Below are 21,717 nucleotides of genomic sequence, written 5' to 3'. Positions count from 1 at the left end.
CACAAGTAGGCAAAGCAGCAGGCACAGGGAGAGGGAGGGCAGGCTCTCTGCTTAGCAGAGATGGAGGCTTGATCCCAGGACCCTGGGATCATGACTTGAGCTGAAGGCAGACACTTATGGACGGAGCCACCCAGGTGCTTCCAATTATGATTTTGTAATTTCATTTGAAATGTTAAGTATTCTCAGATTATCAGATACATTTTATATCCAAAGCAAAATATAAATTACAATTTTACTTTACTTAACCATTCAGAACAAACTTTATTCAGTGCACCAATTCAGCAGCATAATATAAATTCAAGAGAAAGGAAATACGGAGTCATTTTCTCCTATATCAATAACTTACATGAAGCTCAAACAAGAAAATTATACTTAAGAAGTAAGGAATAACTTGTTCAAGGCAGGTGCCTTGTGGGCACAGCTCCACAGAAACCTGTTATAGTGAACATAAGGAATATGCCTCTGATATCACCTCAGGAGGAGTTGGTGTGTTTCCTGAGCTGGAGCCAAGGTTCTGTTGAATCACACTACCACTGGATCTTAGATCCTTACCATGCCAGGGGAGGAGCTGGTGCCCTCTGCTTGCAATTTAAAGCCCCATAACCCAAGGGCCTTGGATGGATCCCTCTCCTAGTATCTGGGAGGTTAAATAACATGCTATTAATCAATGAATGGGTCAACCCGGAAATCAAAACATACTTTGAAACAAATGAAAATGAAAACAACAGTTCAAAATTTCTGGGATATAGGAAAAGCTGTCCCAAGAGGAAAATTTATAGCAATACAAGCCTACCTGAAGAAGCAAGAAAAATCTCAAATAAACAACCTAATCTTATAACTAAAGGAGCTCGAAAAATAACAAAATCCAAAACCAGTAGAAGAAAGGAAATAATAAAGATTGAAGCAGAAATAAACAAAATAGAAAAAAAAAAAAAAAGAACAGAACAATGTAATCAGGAGCTGGTTCTTTGAAAAGATCATCAAAATTGAGAAACCTTTAGCTAGACTATCAAAAAAAAAAAAGAGAGAGGAGATAAAAGAAAAATTAGAGAGAGAGAATTCAAAATCAGAAATGCAAGAGGAGAAATAACAAACAACACCACAGAAATACAAAAGATTACAAGAAAATATGAATAGATGCCAACACACTGGACAACCTTGAAATGGATACATTCCTAGAAACATATAACCTACCAAAACTAAAGGAGGAAGAAATAGAAGATTTGAAAAGACATAATCACCAGAATTAAATTGAATCAGCAACCAAAAAACTCCCAGAAAGGTCCAGAACCAGATGGTTTCACAGGTGAATTGTACCAAATCTTTAAAGAAGCATTAATATCTATTCCCAAACTATTCCAACAAAAAAAAGAGGAGGAAGGAAAGCTTCCAAATTCATTCTGTGAAGTCAGCATTACCCTGATATCAACACCAGATAAAGACATGACAAAAAAATAACTGTAGGCCAATATATCTGATGAACATAGATGCAAAAATCTTCAATAAAATATTCTCAAAACAAATGAACAATATATTTTAAAAAATCATTTACCACAATCAAGTAGGATTTATTCCTGGAATCCTGGAATACAAGGGCGGTTTAATATTTGCAAATCAATCAATGTGATACATCACATCATTAAGAGAAAGAATAAAAACCATATGATCATTTCAATACATATGCATAAAAAGCATTTGACAACATCCATTCATTGATAAAAAGTCTCAGTAGTAGGTTTAGAAGTCATTTATGAAAAATCCACAGCTGGGGCACCTGGGTGGCTCAGTGGTTGAGCGTCTGCCTTTGGCTCAAGTTGTGATCCCAGGTTCCTGGGATGGAGTCCTGTATCAGGATCCCCATAGGGATCCTGCTTCTCCCTCTGCCTGTGTCTCTGCTTATCTCTCTGTGTGTCTCATGAACAAATAAATAAAATCTTAAAAAAAAATAAATCCACAGCTAACATCATACTCAATAGTGAAAGAAACTGAGAGGTTCAGGAACAACACAAGGATGTCCATTCACACCACTTTTATTCAGCATAGTACTAGAAGTCCTGGTTATTGGAATTAGATACAAAAAGAAATAAAAGGCATCCAAATTGGTAAGGAAGAAGTCAAACTTTTACTCTTTGCAGATGACATGATACCATATGTAGAAAATCCTAAAGATTCCAAAAAGAACTACTATAACTGGTAAGTGAATTCATTAAGCTTACATGATACAAAATCAATATACCGAAATCCATTCTATTTCTCTATACTAATAATGAAGTAGCAGGAAGAGAAATTAAGAAAATATTCCCATTTACAACTGTACCTAAAATAATTTTTATTATTTAGGTATTTGTACCTAATAAAAATATCTAGGAATAAACTCAACCAAAGAGGTGAAAGACCTATATTCTTTTTTTTTAAGATTTTATTTATTTATTCATGAGAGACACAGCGAGAGAGAGAGAGAGAGAGAGAGAGGCAGAGACACAGGCAGAGGGAGAAGCAGGCTCCATGCAGGGAGCCTGATGTGGGACTCGATCCCGAGACCCCAGGATCACGCCCTGGGCCGAAGGCAGGCGCTAAACCACTGAGCTACCCAGGGATCCCCAAGACCTATACTCTTAAAACTATAAATCACTGATGAAAGAAATTAAAGATGACATAAACAAATGGAAAGATATTCCATGCTCATGGATTGCAAGAATATTGGTAAAATGTCCATATTACCCAAAGTAATCTACAGATTTAACGTAATCCCTATCAAAATACCAACAGCATTTTTCACAGAACTAGAACAAATAATCCAAAAGTTTGTATAGAACCAAAAAGACCTGAATAGACAACACAATCTTGAAAAAGAACTAAACTGGTATACTGAAATTTCAAGATATACTACAAAGTTGTAGTAATTTCAAGATATACTACAAAGACTTCAAAGACATACTACAAAGCAATAGTAATCAAAACAGTATGATACTAGCACAAAAACAGACATATGGATCAATAGAACAGAACAGAAAGCCCATAGCTAAACCCACAATTATATGGTCAATTAATGTGCAACAAAGGAGGCAAAAATATACAATGGGAAAGACAGTCTCTTCAACAAGCGGTGTTGGAAAAACTGGATAGCTACATGCAAAACAATGATACTGGACCACTTCCTTACACTATACACAAAAATACACTCAAAATGATTTAAAAACCTAAATGTGAGATCTGAAACCATAAAAATACTAGAAGAGAACACAAGCAGTAATTTTTCTGACATTGGCCATAGCAATATTTTTCTAGATATGTTTTCTGAGGCAAGGGAAACAAATGCAAAATAAAATATTGGGACTACATCAAAATGAAAAGCTTCTTCACAGCAAAGAAAACAATCAACAAAACTAAAAGATAACCTGATGAACAGGAGAAGATATTTGCAAATGACATATCTGAAAAAAAAGGTTTGTATCCAAGATATATAAAGAACTTATACAACTGGACACCAAAAAAACAAATAATCCAATTTAAGAATGGGCAGAAGATATGAACAGACATTTCTCCAAAGAAGACATACAGATGGCCAACAGACATATGAAAAGATGCTCAACATCAGTCATCACCAGGAAATGCAAATCAAAACCACAGTGAGACATTACCTCATACCAGTCAGAATGGCTAAAATAAGAAACACAAGAAAGAATGTTAACAAGGATGTGGAGAAAAAAAAGAATCCTCTTGCATTGCACTGTTGGTGGGAATGCAAAATGGTGCAGCCACGGTGGAAAACAGTATGGAATTCCTCAAAAAATTAAAAATAGAACTACCATATGATCCAGTAATCCCCCTACTGGGTATTCACCCAAAGAATATGAAAACCCTATCTGAAAAGACATATGACTCATGTTTATTGTAGCATTATTTACAATAGCCAAATTATGGAAGTAATTCAGGTGTCCATCAATATATGAATAGATAAAGAAGAGGTGGCACATATATACAATGTAATATTATGTAGCCATAAAAAGAATGAAATCTTGCCATTTGCAACAACATGGATGGAGCTAGAAGGTAGGATGCTAATGAAATAAGACAGTAAGAGAAAGACAAATATCATATGATTTCATTCATATGTGGAATTTAATAAACAAAAAAATGAAATAAAAAAGAAACAAACCAAAAAAAAACCCAACTCTTAAATATAAAGAACAAACTGATCGAGACCAGAGGGAAGGTGTGGGGAGATGGGCAAAATAAGTGAAGGGGATTAAGAGTACACTCATTGTGATGAGCACTTAGCAATATATAGAATTGCTGAATCAGTATATTGTACTGCTGAAAGTAATACAATGCTGTATGTTAATTACAGTGAAACTAAAATTTAAAAAATAAAATATAATTTCCCAAGATTGGACACCAGCCATTCATCATCCATAAACATACTAATGCTGCCTACCTGTTTGTCTCTGTTATCTGGCCTTCCCTCACCAAGAGGCTGTGACATTTGCCTAGTTTGAAGACTGGCCCCATACAAAGTTCCAACAGAATGCAAGATTGGTTTTCAGTACCCTACTTGTCACATAAAGTCCCCTAGAATTTTGAAGGCAGAACCTCTGATCCACAGGATAAAGAAGTTTCCCTTACCTTGCAGGAACATTAGAGTTATATTTAGACTGAAACCAGGTCTGTGAGTCAGTGTTTTGGCTTGGGTATCTGAAGACCAATCCTTTTATATGCTAGATGGATTCATATTCTCAGCTTTTCTCTTGGAATCAATGTATTCATTGCCTACTGCTTTATAATAGTAGACCATAAAAAAATATATGAACAATCTAAGTGGCACAAGATAGGATTTCCAAAATTACAACGACTTTCCTTCCTGTTGTCTCACAGTTCCTGCCGAGCCTCCAAAGATGAGAACAACAGGTATTAAGTGCTCACACATAGGCGCCAGGATATCAATGTGGTTCCAAGCTGGTTCTGTAATCTGAAACCCATTCCCGACTGTCATCCTCCCTTTGCATGTAAGAGAATTTAAGAGTATGACAAGAATGAAAAGGATTGAAGAGGATTTTTGGAAGGGAGTTGCACGTGAACTGTGTGTTTTCCCGTTGCATCTTTCAAGATGAATGTTCTGAGCTTAGAATATTTCAGAGAAATTGAACATATACCCTAGAGTTCAGGGGATAACAAGGATTGTTAACTGAATCTTCCTTAAAAGTGGCTGAAGCTGTCTTCATAACACAGTGAAAAGGTAGGAACAAGAACCAGTACTCTTCCATCCATCAAGGTAGCTGACCTTGAGTTATCCTGAAAGGACCATGTCCTGTGTTTTGAGGTATACCGATCTGTTAGCAGAAAGATGCTACAGAAATGATATCACCAAAATCAGGAGAACAGAACTCACTAAAGCACCCACCAGAAATAAGGCCAGCATTAGCGCCTCTATCACATGAAGGACTCTACCTGTGGATTACAATAACACCTGCCACATAAGCTTTTGTTCTTCAAAAGCTCCCCTTATTCCTATGCCTGACTTGGAGGGGTCAGAAATAGCAATTATAAATAGGGAAGAAAGTGGAGGGTGGGAGAAATGAAGTTTTGATATTATACTTTATCTGGGGTTAAAATCTGAAAATGAGACTGTTCATTAATCTGTGAAAGTGAACAGAAAACAATGGGATATTCCCAAAACATTGTCCAGGGGTGGAAAAGAAAGCAGATACATGAGGTTTAAAAACGGCAGCAGAATATGTAAGTACTTTCCAAATCCTACAATTCAGCTCATTTAACAAACTGCTTAGCCTGCTGTTATCCTTAATTGAGCACTTATTAAGTGCCAGAATCTTTTATTTTTTAATGCTTATAGTAAACATATGAGACAGGCTAGTTCTCACAGTCTCCTGCTAATTTAGGAATAATATTCTTTTGGGGTTTATTAAAAAGAAATTTTAAAGGGATTTCATAAAGAAAAAAAGAAAATATAAAGATGAGCTCCATTGATGAGGAGCCAGCACAACCATGTTTTCAAATGCTTGGATAACAGGTAATCCTCTCCCTAAGATAATTCCAAACCCGATCCTCCCAAGTGGGTCCTTAAATAAAACATTTCTTCTCTGAGAGGCAAAGCCTCCAGTTCACCTCTTATCTGGACAAAGTACTTATGAATTGAGGTGGATTTACACACAAATGATGATGATTAAGCTCTGTATTTCTCTTTCTTCCTGTCAAAGGCTGGGAGTGGAGCAGCAATGTGTTCACATGGGCATATGTTTTTGTAAAATTTGCAGAAGTAAGTGATTTAATCCTAATTGAGACCCCTGTCTTTTTCTACTTGGACTTCCCTCCTGTCACATTTCTTCTTTTGCTGGGTGGTATTGAATAGGCTCTAGGCATGTGGGGATCTGATTGGGGGAAGTTGAGTTGTAATACAATTAATTTGGGTTTAGTGGGATATATTTATGTGGTTCATAGTTAAGGGATTGCTAACTCACTTTCTCTCGTAACTCTTCATGTAGTAGAGTTTTCAGGAATGTTCCTACTGACTCTTTGGGCACCAAGACAAGAAAGTGTAGGATCAGAGGTCGAGTCACAATAATGATGTGACAAATGTGTCCTATGGCTCCTAACATGAGACACTGGAAGACAAAAAGGGTTTGAAATGTATGGATCCAGGTACCAATTGGAAAATTATTCCAAGTGCAGCAATTTTCCACCAAGTGGAAAATTATTCTAGTCAGCAAACCTGTAATATCATAAGCCCAAGATTTGGCTTCTATCAATAGCTAGTCAAACAGAAGTTCTCTCCTGTTATGAATATGGCATATGCAATTATAAATATAACATGTATTTCCCCCCATTTTTTATGGGAACTGTACAAAGTAGAATTTACCAGAATGCTGTGTTTTTAGGCATAAACCTAGCAGTACAACCAACAATAAGTACATCAATAGGTGAAATACATGTTTTATGTATCATACGATTGTGAGTCTTTCCCTGGCTTCCTATTCTCTTTCATGTGTCCTTTCAAATCACCTGATATTCCCTTGGTGAAGCTGTCATGCTAAGGCTGATGCCAAAACAGAGCTTAAGGCCATCAAACTGAGGTGTCTCAGAACAAACGTTACTTCATACATTGTGCTACCAGAGTTTGTCTCTTTAATCTGTCATTAGCATGATGTTTGTTTGTTTTGTCTAAAAATTATCTACTAAGATGGACCATTGATAAAGTAACCCATTCACACTTTTGGAAAAAGTAATGCTTCTATAAATTGATGGGGTATAATGTCTTATTTCAGTTAATCTTAAAAAATCCTGATTACAAAAACAATTTAGTTGTATAATTTAAACTAAATCATGAAGCCCCCAGGAGTTTTTCATGTTCTCCCTGTCTCCACACACAGCTCAAGCAGGATGAGAAGATAACCTGTTTTTCAATGGAACCCAGACTTTTACCGCCATACTAGATGGGTCCAGTTGCCAGCTCTATGTTCATATAGTCAAGTGCTGCCTCTCATTATTCTTCCTGGGACCAAACTTAACTGAATCACTTAGAAATAGTTTTTTAAATGTTTCCCTGTTTATGTTCAAATGAGGACTCAGTTTGGTAGTATATCTGATAACATCACAAATGCTATGAATATACATCATATGGTGATAGAAGAACTCTCTGTTTAAAGAACCAGAGGAGGTCATCTTTTTTTTTAAAAAAAAGAAGATTTTATTTATTTATTTGAGAGACAGAACACGATGGGGGGCTCAATGGCAGGATTCCAGAATCACAACCTGAGCCGAAGGCAGATGCTCAACCACTGATCATTGAGCCACCCAGGTGCCCCTAGAGGAGGTCATCTTGTAGAGATTCCCCTGCTCTTCTGTATTTTACTAATATTTAGGTAATATATTTTGTGACATTTGTGTTAGGCTAGATTCAAGGATGATTTAGGGTATGAAAGATCAAATACATAGGCATGTAACCTCTGACTAAAGTCAAAACATCAGGCACTAACAGGAATATTTCCTCTCCTAAAAGTCCTCTACTCTTACACTCCTAACATAAATATCAAAGTATTACATACCCAGCAACTCTTTGAAGTCCTTTTTCTTTCTTTTTTTTTTAATTTTTATTTATTTATGATAGTCACACACACAGAGAGAGAGAGAGAGAGAGACAGAGGCAGAGACACAGGCAGAGGGAGAAGCAGGCTCCATGCACTGGGAGCCCGAAGTGGGACTCGATCCCGGGTCTCCAGGATAGCACCCTGGGCCAAAGGCAGGCGCTAAACCGCTGCGCTACCCAGGGATCCCTGAAGTCTTTTTTCAAAGGAGGTTATCTCCTAGCTCTCCTAAACAAAATGCACACAATGTATCGAGAAGTCTAAGCATAGTCTGTTTTTTGCTATGGTCATGCATTTATCTATGGACTGATAGATACAGGAAATATAAATATGGTCTTAATAAGCCTTTTGCTTATTCTAGTTGGCTAACAAATAGGGTAATATTAGTGTGAGGTGTAAAATTTAGTGATTCATCACTTACATATAACACCCAGTGCTCATCACAAATGCCCTCCTTAATACCCATCACCATAAATCATTTTCTTAAGCAAAGGAAGAAGCCTAAATCAGAGTTAAGTTATATTAACACTGAGAATGGACGATTAAAGCAGTGCAGGAGTCAATTGGTCCCTGCTGGCCCATATCATTAAGTTGCATGCTTACCATGGGTTGGGTTTATGATACGTAAATTATCTCAATAAAATTAAAAAAAAAACCTGCTGTCATTTATTGAATACCATAACAGGAATTTATACTACGATTTAAATAAAACTGCCCTCAGTGATACGCTTTGTAAAATTTTTAAAAGGAGTTAACTGATAGAAAAATGTTTAGCGTATGTTTTACAAATGATAAAAATCACAAGGCTCTTTATTGTAAATTCCATACACCCACACTTCAGTGTGACTTGCTACTTCTTGCAAAATCCACTATCAGTTTTTATAATTATTTCACCACAGCAGTGTCATGAATTCAAACTATAAATAAATGCTTGATTTTTATCCAATACAGCAAAGAAGTTGTTCACATTACTGACAGAGTGTAGTTCTGAGATGAATGTTGGCTGATATTTTTGCTTATATGAGTAAAACAAAAGTGAAACAATGATGATGTGTTCCAGAACTTATTCTTCAATGATGTAATAAGCAACTTCTTTGCTGAAAACATAATAGTTTCTAAATACTGAAAGAATATTTCCTTAATTTTGGGAGGCTACTGACAATGTGACAGCCACAGACATCAAACATTTTAAGTTGAATCTTCATTAACATTTTCACTATCACTTTAAGTCTGAAGACACTCGACAGGGAGTTAAGTTCTGCTTTGTGCATCATTTGACAGTTTCGATAGTACCAAATACTCTTAACCATAGGTAGTTTCAAGCAAGCAATGTGACATCCCTGAATGCAGAGTTGGGACGAGATGCACAGTGTCGCATCACTAGATTTGGGATCCCGGGGTGGCTCAGCCGTGGAGCGTCTGCCTTCCGCTCAGGGCTCAGGGCTCAGGGCTCAGGGCTCAGGGCGTGATCCCCGAGTTCCGCAACCGAGTCCCACATCGGGCTCCCTGCAGGCAGCCTGCTTCTCCCTCTGCCTGTGTCTCTGCCTCTCTGTGTCTCTCATGAACAAATAAAATCTTAAAAAAAAAAAAAGTGATGAGTTTTGAGATTTTAAGCTTTTAAAAATAATTTGTTTATGTAATTTAATTTTTAATAATGACAGTGTTTAACTTCCGGCTCATTAAATTCCTGATATTTTAACAACTGGTTCTCATCGATTTGGTCTAGCACACCACTGCCTGACCCTTTCACCACTGAGAAAGCCAAAGCTCAGAGGCTGTCACTAACTAGACCTGGTCACACAGGGCAGTGCCACCCAGGTCTGTCTAAGGCCACACTTTCTTCTACCCGCCGTACCTCTCTTGGAAATGCAGCTGCTGATCTACTCACACATCAGCATCTAAACGCCTTAATGTGCGCGCACTTATCACTGGTTGGATAGTCATCGCTTTCCTTGGCAAAAGGTGGAGTGCAAAACCCGACGAGGCAAGGAGCAAGGGATAAATGGAAGGAGCACAACCCCTTGACAGTTTCGTTCAAGACCTGTCAGGATCATTTCCCCCCCGTGAGATTTGGCTAATTTAAGATTTAGCAACCAGCAAGTGGGCAACAACTGGCAAAAATGACAGATCATTTATTGTTCTCTTTTTTAACATTTGTCATCCACGGTTGCCTTTCACGCATTTTCACTGCTATGAATGAAAACGTCATTAAAAGACCTACCCTAGCAGTCACAGCAAATGACAGTAAATGTCAAGAGAAAAAACAAATTTATCAGGAACAAATCATGTCGGATCTCAACACAAATTGAACTTGGGCCCCAAGTGTCCTTCTCCACTATCCCATTTTCAAACGGGCCGCCTCTGCCGTCCTGGACTGATGCCCCGAGCCCCGGGTTGGGACACCGCCCACCACACCCCAGCTTCGCATCCCCGACTCCAGGCAGCGTGGGGCGAACGATGGTCAGTAGCGTCCGAACGCCGCAGACATGAAATCGCTCAGGAACAAACTCTGCACCGTGGAGTTCCAGCTCACAAGTGTTCTGAAACTTTTTAAACACAATAGGTTGCAGCAAAAAAGCGCCGTCTTACCGGGCGCCCAGGAGCTTCGCGTCCACACACAGCGGGCGGCGCGGCCGCTGCGGCGCCGACCAACCCGCCGCCGCCGCCGCCGCCGCCGCCGCCGCCAGCGCCGCGCTTGCGCAGTCAGTTCCTGCGCGGGGGACTGAGCCCCGCCCGTCAGAGACGCCGCGTTCCCAGAAAGGCCCCTGGCGTGGGAACGCTCCCGCGCAGGCGCAGGCCCAGGCGCAGGCGCAGGCGCAGTCGGGGCTGCCCGGCGGAGCCGACCTGTTTCCCGCCGGCTTGCGCGGACTCTGGGGTGCGGAGAGCCGTTGGGCCCTGCGGGTGCTGAGGGGCTGGGGTCGTGGACCCCGCAAGGTGTCAGCAGCACGGAGGTGCAGGGTGTGGTCGACGGTGCGGGGCCGGGCGCAGCCTGCGGCGCGCTCCGCCCCGGGGCCCCCACCCCCGCCCCCGCCCCCGCCCCTGCTCCGGGCCAGGCCCTGGCTCCGGCCCCTGTCCCGGCCGCCGCCTCGCAGTTCGCCCTCCTGGTGATGCACCCCTGCGGCGGGCAGGACGACTCCGCGGCCGAGGGCGTCCCGAGGCGGGCTCCGGCCCTGGGGGACGGCGCCGGGGCGGGCAAGCCCATTCGGTACCTGTGCGAGGTGGCGGGGGCCGGCGAGGAGGAGGCGGGGGACGACGAGGCCGACCTGCTGGACGCTTCTGACGCCCCGGGGGGAGGCGAGAGCACGGCTAGTTTGGAGGACCTGGAGGACGAGGAGACCCACTCCGGGGGCGAGGGTGGCAGCGGCGGAGCCCGGCGACGGGGCGGCGGCGGGGGCAGCACGAGCAAGACCTGCACCTTCGAGGGTTGCAGCGAGACCACGAGCCAGGTGGCCAAGCAGCGCAAGCCTTGGATGTGCAAGAAACACCGCAACAAGATGTACAAGGACAAGTACAAAAAGAAGAAAAGTGACCAGGCCCTGAACTGCAGTGGGGCCGCCCAGGCCGGCAGCACAGGAAACGTCAGACTGGAGGTATCAGACCTTAGCCGGGGCCTTGGGCTTGGGGGAGTGGGAGGTGGTTAGAAGAAACTCCACTCTTAGCCGCCGCCCCAGATGGGCCGGGTTGCTGTAGCTGGACTTGTGGCTGAGAGTGAGTGAGTACTTGTCCTAAATTAAAGTTTATACAGACATGTGCAAAAGCCTTAGCAGTTCTGTTGCATCCTTGTGAGAGATGAATAGATGTCCGCGGAAATGATGTGACACATCAGCAGCTCCGGCATTTCAAACATCTGGGATATGGGCTGGAAGGACAGATAGTAAGTGATTGATCTGGTTCATCGTTAAAGGAGCAAAGAGACAGGAACCTCGATGAAATCGTACTTTGGAGAAGGTGATCTTTTTCTGATTTCATTACCCTATTCACAGCATCCTGTTGTCAGTATCCCTATTCTTAAGCAAGCTGTTCTAGTACCCCTGTGCTTGGTATTCTGTTCTTGGTGTCCTGTTCTCAGTTAATCTTATTCTTTGTACTGTGTTCTCAGTAAATCTGGTCTCGGTAGCCTTATACTTAATAGACGTGTTCTCAGTACTCCCATGCTTAGTACCCTGTACTTTATACCTTGTTCTCAGTATCCTTGTTCTTAGTACCCTATTCTCACCTTTTTTTAAAGGTAATAATTACAGAATTTTTATTTCTTTTAAGTTTTTTTTTAAGATTTTATTTATTTATTCCCGAGAGACAGAGAGAGGGACAGAGAGAGAGAGAGAGAAAGGCAGAGAGAGAAACAGCCTCCATGCAGGGAGCACAATGTGGGATTCGATTCCGGGACTCCAGGATCAGGCCCTGAACTAAAGGCAGACACTCAACCACTGAGCCACCCAGGTCGTCTCTGTCCCTTACTAGATCTTTTCTTAGTGCTCTTAGAAAAGAAAATGGAATAATAATAATGAGGTGTAAATCTCAGAAAGATTTTTGGAGTGTTTGATTTGAACTGTGTTGAAGGTTAAAGCCAATGCTTTACAAAGCATTGCTTTTTTTTTTTGTTGTTGTTTACATGCATTTATTTTATTCTATTCACATTGTACAATTGTTATACAACCTACAAAAAGTACAAAAACCTAATCCATTTTCCAATGCCAAGTCAGAGCAAAGTTACAAGGAGAATTTGGATGTCCTGCACAATTCATACTGCCTGTCACATGATGTATTTAAAGCTGTAAGTATTGCCACAGGAGAATCTCTTGTCTTTGCAGCGACCGCACAGATCCTGTCGATGAGGCCTCCTTAGATCAATTATGTCTTTTCTTTTGAGGACAGGAACAAGACTTTGAACAGGTCTGACATTGGATTGCTTCTACTCGATAAGGGTTAAAACTCTTTTGGCATTTGCAACATGGTTGTTTGAAATAAACCTTATTAGTTCCAGACATCTCCATTCTATCATTTGCTGGTTGTGTGACCTTGAACAGGCTATTAAACTCTTAAGCTCAGCTTCGTCTGTAAAATGGGTATTAAAATGGTATGTGGTTCATAACATTGCATCGGATATTTCACATTGAGGGTTCACACAGTATCTAACAGAAAGTAAAAGTCAGTAAACCTTAGCCACTATTATTGTCATTATTAGTGGTATACTTAGAAGTTATAGATAAGCAGGTATTTCATCCTGTGTGCTTTCCTCCTTTTAATAAAAGCTATAGTTCCTCAGTACATTTTCATTAAAATATTTAATTTTGTTAAAAATGATCCAGAAAATTTTTTAAACTGATAGCTATCCTACGATGTATTTTCAAACTCTTTAAATTTCTTAGTTTTTGCTAGACTTGAACAGCTGCCACATTGCTAAAATTTTAGACTTTGGAATAGTTTATAAATGTGATGTTCTAAAGATTTTTAAAATCTATAGTCATCAGTATGTCACAGTTCCCACTGATTAGAGTCCGAGTGACATCTCTTTCCTTTTCATCCCATTGAGTCTTAATCTGTTTAGGGTAAAATGACTTATTTGAGAATCTGATGAAACCTAATGGACCCTTTTCCCAGAAAAATACACATAGGTAGGCACTTAATTTTGCATACACATTATAGAGTTCAGGACCCCTGTGGATCTTAGGTTTAAAACCTGTATCCACATCCTTGTAAAATATATTTTAGCAAATCTTGGATTACACGTAATTATGGAAATAAGCATTTCACTTACTACAGACTTAGTAAGGGCCATTGTTTGCCCTCTACACATTCCAAATTCACTTCAGAATTCTTCACAGAAAGAAAAGATAATGCACTTCTTTTCAAGAAAGAAGTATTTTATTTATAGCTACCTTCTCCTTCTAACTATCCAGCTTTTACATCTACTGTTTGAGGAAAATGTATTAAAGGCAAATAGATACTGAATTAAGTCTCCCTCACCACCTCCCACAAAAAGAACCCTAATAATTTTCCTATTCTAAAATAATTTATATGAGTTTTTTTTTAGGAAAGAAAAGTAACTGCTATAAGCAAAAATTAATACCCTGTTATACCATTTGTCTTATGTTATGGGACACTCTACCAGTTCTGAAGAGATGTCAAGAGCTATAAGTCTTTGTTGAACTGGGTTGTAAACACAATAACCAGCAGAGACCATCAGGATAGTTAATAAGGGCCAACTATGTAGTATTACTTTAATAGTGGAGAGGATAGATCATTATAGGCTGGGATACTCTGGAAAGGCTGCAGAGAAAATATAACTCAGTGTACACCAGAAAGGGTGGCTAATAGTTTATGCTTAATCAGCTAAGTTTCTTATGTGCCAGGCACTGTGCTAAGCTATAAATGGAGTCTCATACCCTTTAGCAATGCTACATAGATGCTATATATTTTTTTCTCTTTTTTAAAAGATTTTATTTATTTATTCATGAAATACACAGAGAGACAGGTAGAGACATAGGCAGAGGGAGAAGCAGGCTTCCCGCAGGACTTAAATCCCTGGACCCCAGGATCATGACCTGAGCCAAAGGCAGACGCTCAGCCACTGAGCCACCCAGGTGTCCCTAGGTGCTATATTTTATGGAAACTAAGGTACAGAGATTAAGTAACTTGGCCTAGGTCATATGGCCAGCAGGTATTCAAACCCAAGCAATCTGATTCTAGATCCTTCGCTCTATACTATATTGCTTCCCTCAAATTTTTTTTTTTAATTTTTATTTATTTATGATAGTCACACAGAGAGAGAGAGAGGCAGAGACACAGGCAGAGGGAGAAGCAGGCTCCATGCACCGGGAGCCCGAAGTGGGATTTGATCCTAGGTCTCCAGGATCGCGCCCTGGGCCTAAGGCAGGTGCTAAACCGCTGCGCCACCCAGGGATCCCGCTCCCCTCAAATTTTGATAGATGAAAGAGATACACCTCTTAGTAAAGAAAGGGAAGTGGGAATACAGAAGACACTTTTGGGAAGAAGCAAGGAGACCATTCTAACTAAAGCAGAATATTTATGTGGAAAACTCATGAAAAATAAATTTGGAAAGAGAATTTGAGGCTAGTTTTTGTATAGTATTGAATGCCAGACCATGAGATTTGGGTTTGGAGTCTTCAAATGAAGTTTCTAATTAGGAAGTAACAGGGGATCTACTCTAATAGGGTAGATTAAAGTCAAGGCCTATATATTTATAGATTCTTTAGGAGATTATTGTAGTAAGACTGATAAGTGGTGATAGGGATCTTCTGTAGTGTGAAAAGCAAGATTAGAAATTAAGGTTTTAAAGTCATTTACATAAATCAAGTTTAATAAGGAACAAATATATATGACATTTAGTCCATGCATGTAAAAGTTATGTTATAGAAGAGACACATAAAGGAACTGGGGTTAGAAGAATAGAGTTAGGAGAGTGATCATTATCCTTAAATATCTAAAAGGCTATCATTTGGAAGAAGCAGTAGGTTTATTTTGCATAGTTCTATGTAACTAGTACTTTTAGGTGAAAATCACCAGTTCAGTCTACCCAAATGTTGGAGTTATTTAAAACTAAATGGGATGCCTCAAAAGTTGCTGAGCTCCTTAGGACAAAAAGTGTTGAAAATTTTTGAAAAGAGAATCCCAACATTGTAGAAATTTGGACTAGCTGACTCAAGGTTATTTCTGTGATTTTGTGACATTAATATTGTGAAGCTACATCATGCTTTGAGGTTGTAAGAATATAGGGTACTCTGCCATCAAGTCAGTTTCATGATTCCATTTCTTCTCCACATAAAAATGAAACTGCCACACATAGTTAATCCAGTGGAGAGAGAGGAAGAAATTATTTTTGTTTTTATCTGGTTATCAGAATGATAAACTTCCCAGACTAAAAGAGAGAAAGTAGAACTTAGAGGCCAGTCGAGAGAGGTCAAGAGAAGAACAGAGCTTCAGTAACCACCTAAATGAAGAGCAAAGGGAGAAGAATAAATTTACGTATGGAATTGCTTGATGGTAAAACACTTATAGTTTTAGACTTGTTTAGATGTTCGTTTATTTATTTATTTATTTATTTATTTATTTATTTATTTATTTATTTATTTATTTATTTATGATAGACACAGAGAGAGAGAGAGAGGCAGAGACACAGGAGCCAGGAGCCTGACGCGGGACTCAATCCCAGGACTCCAGGATCACGCCCTGGGCCAAAGGCAGGCGCCAAACCGCTGAGCCACCCAGGGATCCCCAGTTTTAGACTTGTTTAGTCAGAATTTTTGGATGTGGTCAGTATTTTATGGTTTTATAAGAATCAGAATATCTCCATTAACTACAGTATTTAGTTATGCCAGGAAAACTGTAAGTATTTAAAATTCTGTCAAGTAGCGGGATACAATAATTAGGGCTGCTGATTTTGTTTGGGTAAGCATGTCTTCAGAGAATGGTTTTCATTTTAGGACTTGGCTATTTTGTCTATACTAGTGGCAGGAGATTATTTGTACCAGTGCTTTCCAGTCTTTTCAAATCCAGTTTGTCATTTTTTTCCTAATGACTTCCAAATTTTGAAAGCTTTGTATCGTGTTTCTTTACTATTTTACTGCCCCCCCCCACCCCATTTAATTGTCCTTAACTGGACAGAAAAATTATCAGTGTCTCTAGCAATATGTAAATTGCCTTTGAGTTTATGTATTCCATCCAAAGGCAGGCAAACTTTGTTTTGGCCTGGATAGCTTTATCAGAAGGGAATGTTCAGTTTCCACCTGGCATTTTTAGTGGTACTGAAAATGGCTCACAAATAACTCTTTGGTCCTCCCACTTTTGCCTCAAAATCTATTGATTTTGAGACCTTCAAGAGACTGGAGATCTGTGGTTGGAAATAGTGGAGGGAGATGGAGTGAGGAGTATTCTGTAAGATTAATTGCCAACATTTTATCTATGACTTAGTGAGGGATTTTCCCAAAGTTTTACAGGGACCGGGCAAGAAGGAAGAGAAGCTGAGGACCCATTCATTACATCATTAAAAGTGTACAGTCATGGATTATTATGTTGACTGTTAATCTTATTTACATTTTTATGATTTATTCCAGGAAAGTACAGATAACATACTCTCCATTGTTAAACAAAGAACAGGAACCTTTGGGGATCGTCCTGCAAGACCTACTCTTTTAGAACAAGTGTTAAATCAAAAAAGACTGGTGAGTATCTGTAAAGTACTTACAAATTTATTAACAAAAGTTGTTAGAATTATTTAGGTTTTTGGGATTTTAAAACTTGTTAAACTGGTCATCAGAAGAATTGTTCCTCTGCTAGTACACACTGGAATCTCCTAATGCTTTCTCAAAACTATATGAGCAGAAACACCTTTATTCCTATATCTTCATTGACTAAACCTTGAATATTTGAGCAAGATGGAGTTTTTTGTTTTTTTTTTTTAATTTTTATTTATTTATGATAGTCACGAGAGAGAGAGAGAGGCAGAGACATAGGTAGAGGGAGAAGCAGGCTCCATGCACCGGGAGCCTGATGTGGGATTCGATCCCGGGTCTCCAGGATCGCGCCCTGGGCCAAAGGCAGGCGCCAAACAGCTGTGCCACCCAGGGATCCCCAAGATGGAGTTTTAAAACAGACTTTGTTCTGAATTCTGTGGTTTATGGAATAATGCTTTAGTGGTATGGAAGTAGAATGAGACCAACATTTGATAAAGATCTCTATTAGAAATTTGCTAGAAGGCATCAGAATTCAATCAGAAAAGGAGAGATTTTTTTCAATAAATATGGAAATAATTGGGTAATAATTTAAAGACAAAAAAGAATTTAGCCATATCACTATACAGCAAACTAAATTCCTGATAAAGATTTTAAAATAAAAAAATAGAATTGAGACTTAATCTTAAAACTTTTTCTAGCTTGAAAGAAATAGACGAAATTATAAAGAAATGAATACTGTAGTCAAAAATGGTGGTGAAAATACAAACTCCAATATAGCATACAGGAAAAATATTTGCAACACATATAAGACACTATGGTTAATATGGTTGACATTTTTAGCTTACAAAAAATATTCATATAAATTGATAAAAAATTTTTGGCTTCAATACATTGCAAAAAATATATACAGAAAAAAAGCAGAAATGCTCTCATTAAATGATATAAAAAGGTATTCAGTGTCAGTAAAAATCACAATAAACAATACCACAAATGAAAATTATTTAAATGATCGCAAACAGTGATGTTAGGGTCTTCATGAAATGGACACTGTTGATGGTATTGTACATTCATATCAGACTTCTAGAAAGCAGGTGTTATCAGGAGTCTCTAAAATGGTCATCCCTTTAGCTCAGCAGGAAATAAATCCTGTATATGGATAAAGTTAAGCATAAAGATGATGCCAGAAATGTAATTATCACAAATAGAAATAGTTGAAACAACTAGCTGAGTATACTATCACACTTTTACTTAATAGAATATTGGTACATCTTTACAAATAACTTTTTTATTGAAGTATAGGTGACTATAAGTTTTAAACAAAACAAGTAACTAAAAAATGTACTGTGCTGTAATGTTAAATTTTTAAATCAGTGTTTAATGATAGTTTTTCCACCTTGCTTGGTTTATCTTTTTTAATTTTGGGGAACCAAATTTTCTTTTCCTCATCAATATATATAAGTATTTTATTATAGTAAAAGCATATTAATCACAGTCTGTTATATTTGTTATATGACTATATTTAAAAATGGTAGGTGTACAAAACTATATTTTTTAGATCATTGTCTTTTCTGAAATTTTTGTGATATGCTAATACTGCTTTTATTAATACCTGTATACCCATACACACACACACACACACACACACACACACACACACTCTTTAATTTCTTCAGAAAGACTTAATAGGCTAAGTCAGTGAAATTGAATCCTTAAATGGGTCTCCAAACTGTCATCTAACTGCCATTTTCACAAGTGGCCCCTTTTCATAACCTTGTTTTTCTTTGCTGTAATCCTGGGCCAGTGCTATTTTTGGCTGTTTGCTCTTATGCTTCATAGATAATATATATGCTGGCATCACATAAAAAGCATTTCCTTTGTATACAGAGTCACTGATAAGATTAGGCTTTACCCATTACTCTTAGGTTTTAGTATTTGATGTATGACATCAAATTTTATTATCATTAGCTTGCAGTTTAATACAGTGCATTGGGTGCAAGTGTGAGTTCATTTCAGGCACAATTTGTTTTATAAGCGTATTGTGCCTTGGTAGAGAGACCTAGCAGAGTAATTTTATAGCATGAAGACAATCTAAGCCTGTAAGAATGATGTTAATAAGTATATTTTCTTTCTTCTTTTCAAGTCATTACTAAGAAGTCCAGAAGTGGTGCAATTTTTACAGAAACAGCAACAACTATTAAATCAGCAAGTTTTGGAGCAAAGACAGCAGCAGTTTCCAGGAACATCAGTGTGAAAGAATTTATCAAGAAGATTCACATGTTTTTTATTTTGTATAGTAGATGGACATATTTTTATACTAAAGATAAATGGGATAAGATATTCTAGTAAAGCATAAACAGTCGTTTTCCTATAAATGTATGTGTGCATTTGGGGATAAATAAGTATTGCACTTTGTGCATCTAATCCTTCCATATTGCCATGAATTTGAAGAAACAGCCTATCTTTCCAAAGTAACATTTAATTACACTTGTTTTTATAAGCATAGTGTTTCACTTCAGTCATTGTTACTGAAGGTAATGAAGCAGTTACTTTCTGTGGAAGTCACAAAATTAGTACATATTAATCTTTGATCATTAGTTCAGTGGTTCTTATTAAGGGCAGTCAGAAAGGATGGATATGTTTTTGGTAGTCACAGTGACCTTGAAACTCCTAGTTTTTAGTGAATGGATCAGGAATCCTAAATGTCCTACCATGTCTGGAATGACCGTTCACAACTAATGATTATCTCACGCACAATGCCAGTAATCCTCCTCTTAAGAAACACTGATAGTTTGAAAATGAGTGGGAAATATCAGTGAGGGTGACAGAACATGAGACACTCCTAACTCTAGGAAACGAACAAGGGGTGGTAGAAAGGCAGGTGGGCGGGGGGATGGGGTGACTGGGTGATGGGCACTGAGGGGGCACTTGACAGGATGAGCACTGGGTATTATGCTATATGTTGGCAAATTGAACTCCAATAAAAAATATACAAAAAAACCCTACTGATAGTTGTGATACTACTTGTGGTAATAAAATGTAGTTGGGGTACCTAGAATTGGGTTCTTGAAATAACTTTTTCTTCACAGTTAAGACTGGAGCTGTCAAAGAGGTAAGTGTATTTTAAATATATAAGGAAAATGATCATTGTTAGTTATCTGTGAAATTAGGATGTGTATTTCTTTCCCAGAGATGTGCTGGTAAAACCTAGGAGAGGAGTTTAATAAGTACACTGGAATGAAAGCCTCTCTCCTAAAGTTGGCTTCTCGCTTCATATTAACTACTTGTGTTACTCTTTTAAAGCAGACTTGTTGAATTTGTGAACAGGTATAGATGTATCTCATTCTACCAATGTCAAGACGAAAACCATTTTTTAAAACTCATTTCCTTTTCAAAGTAAGAATAACACTCCCGCATTTTTTCAGGAGCTTTCAAAATTGAGCTAATTTAAGACCATGTTATTCCTGAAGTAATGTTCAAAGAATGATGGGTCATCTGGATAGATACTTTTTTCTTGCATTGTCTCCTAGGAAAACTTTTAAAAGGCAAACCTATCAATAAGAGTCAAAAATCAAATGTCAAGAGAGTATTTCCGGGCAGCCTGGGTGGCTCAGCGGTTTAGCGCTGCCTTCGGCCCAGGGCATGATCCCACGTCGGGCTCCCTGCATGGAGCCTGCTTCTCCCTCTGCCTGTGTTGCTACCTCTCTGTTTCTCATGGGTAAATAAATAAAATCTTTTTTAAAAAAGCATTTCCAATGTTAGATAATTTATGTTTTTTAAGTTTGTGCAAAAGTGTGTTGGTTTCTTAGGTTTAAAGCCCTAAAATGTATATTAAAAATTTATTTATTTATTTATTTATTTATTTATTTATTTATTTATTTATTTATTTATTTATTTATAGATTTTTATTTATTTATCCATGAGACACACACACACACACAGAGAGAGGCAGAGACACAGGCATAGGGAGAAGCAGGCCCCACAAAGGGAACCTGACGTGGGACTCGATCCCAGGGTCCAGGATCAGGCCCTGGACTGAAGGTGGCACTAAACTGCTGAGCCACCAGGCTGCCCTCTATTTATTTTTTATGTGTGTTTTGTGTCTGTATATATGTGCAAAAACACAGATTTTACCAAAATTATTCATTAAAATCTAGTTGTAGACCTTTAAGTTGTCTGATTCACTTATTCTGTTCTTTAGTTTTTTTCATCCTGGGTGCAGAGGAATTCATTTACACTTGTTATTAACTATTCTCTTAGTTCTAGTGTTGGAGCTTAATTGAATCCCTACAGTGTAAGTTAACTTTTATAGTGGCAAAAAAAAATAAGCTTATCCTTCAAATAGAATAGGAGGGTTAGGAAAGAAGGGACAGTAGTAGGCCAGGGAATGCTGAATTAATACAAGAGCGATTGAATTTATGTGTACA

At 38.6% G+C, this 21,717-nt stretch overlaps 1 protein-coding gene across 1 annotated transcript in view; it reads left to right on the top strand.

The window, feature by feature from the left end:
• Nucleotides 1–21,461, top strand: part of RFXAP (regulatory factor X associated protein) — a 35,137-nt gene extending 13,676 nt beyond the window's left edge. Inside the window, exons 2-5 of the mRNA XM_077869692.1 lie at nucleotides 10,663–10,801; nucleotides 10,890–11,689; nucleotides 17,174–17,281; nucleotides 19,434–21,461. Coding sequence (XP_077725818.1) covers nucleotides 10,663–10,801; nucleotides 10,890–11,689; nucleotides 17,174–17,281; nucleotides 19,434–19,544 — 1,158 coding nt within the window. The 3' untranslated portion in view covers nucleotides 19,545–21,461. The remainder of the gene's footprint in view (nucleotides 1–10,662; nucleotides 10,802–10,889; nucleotides 11,690–17,173; nucleotides 17,282–19,433) is intronic.
• Nucleotides 21,462–21,717: the final 256 nt, after the last annotated feature.

This window comes from Canis aureus, chromosome 24 (assembly GCF_053574225.1).
Source record: "Canis aureus isolate CA01 chromosome 24, VMU_Caureus_v.1.0, whole genome shotgun sequence".
In the NCBI taxonomy this organism is placed as follows: Eukaryota; Metazoa; Chordata; class Mammalia; order Carnivora; family Canidae; genus Canis; species Canis aureus.
Note: the sequence above shows the minus strand (reverse complement) of the source record. Positions and strands in the feature narration are given on the sequence as shown.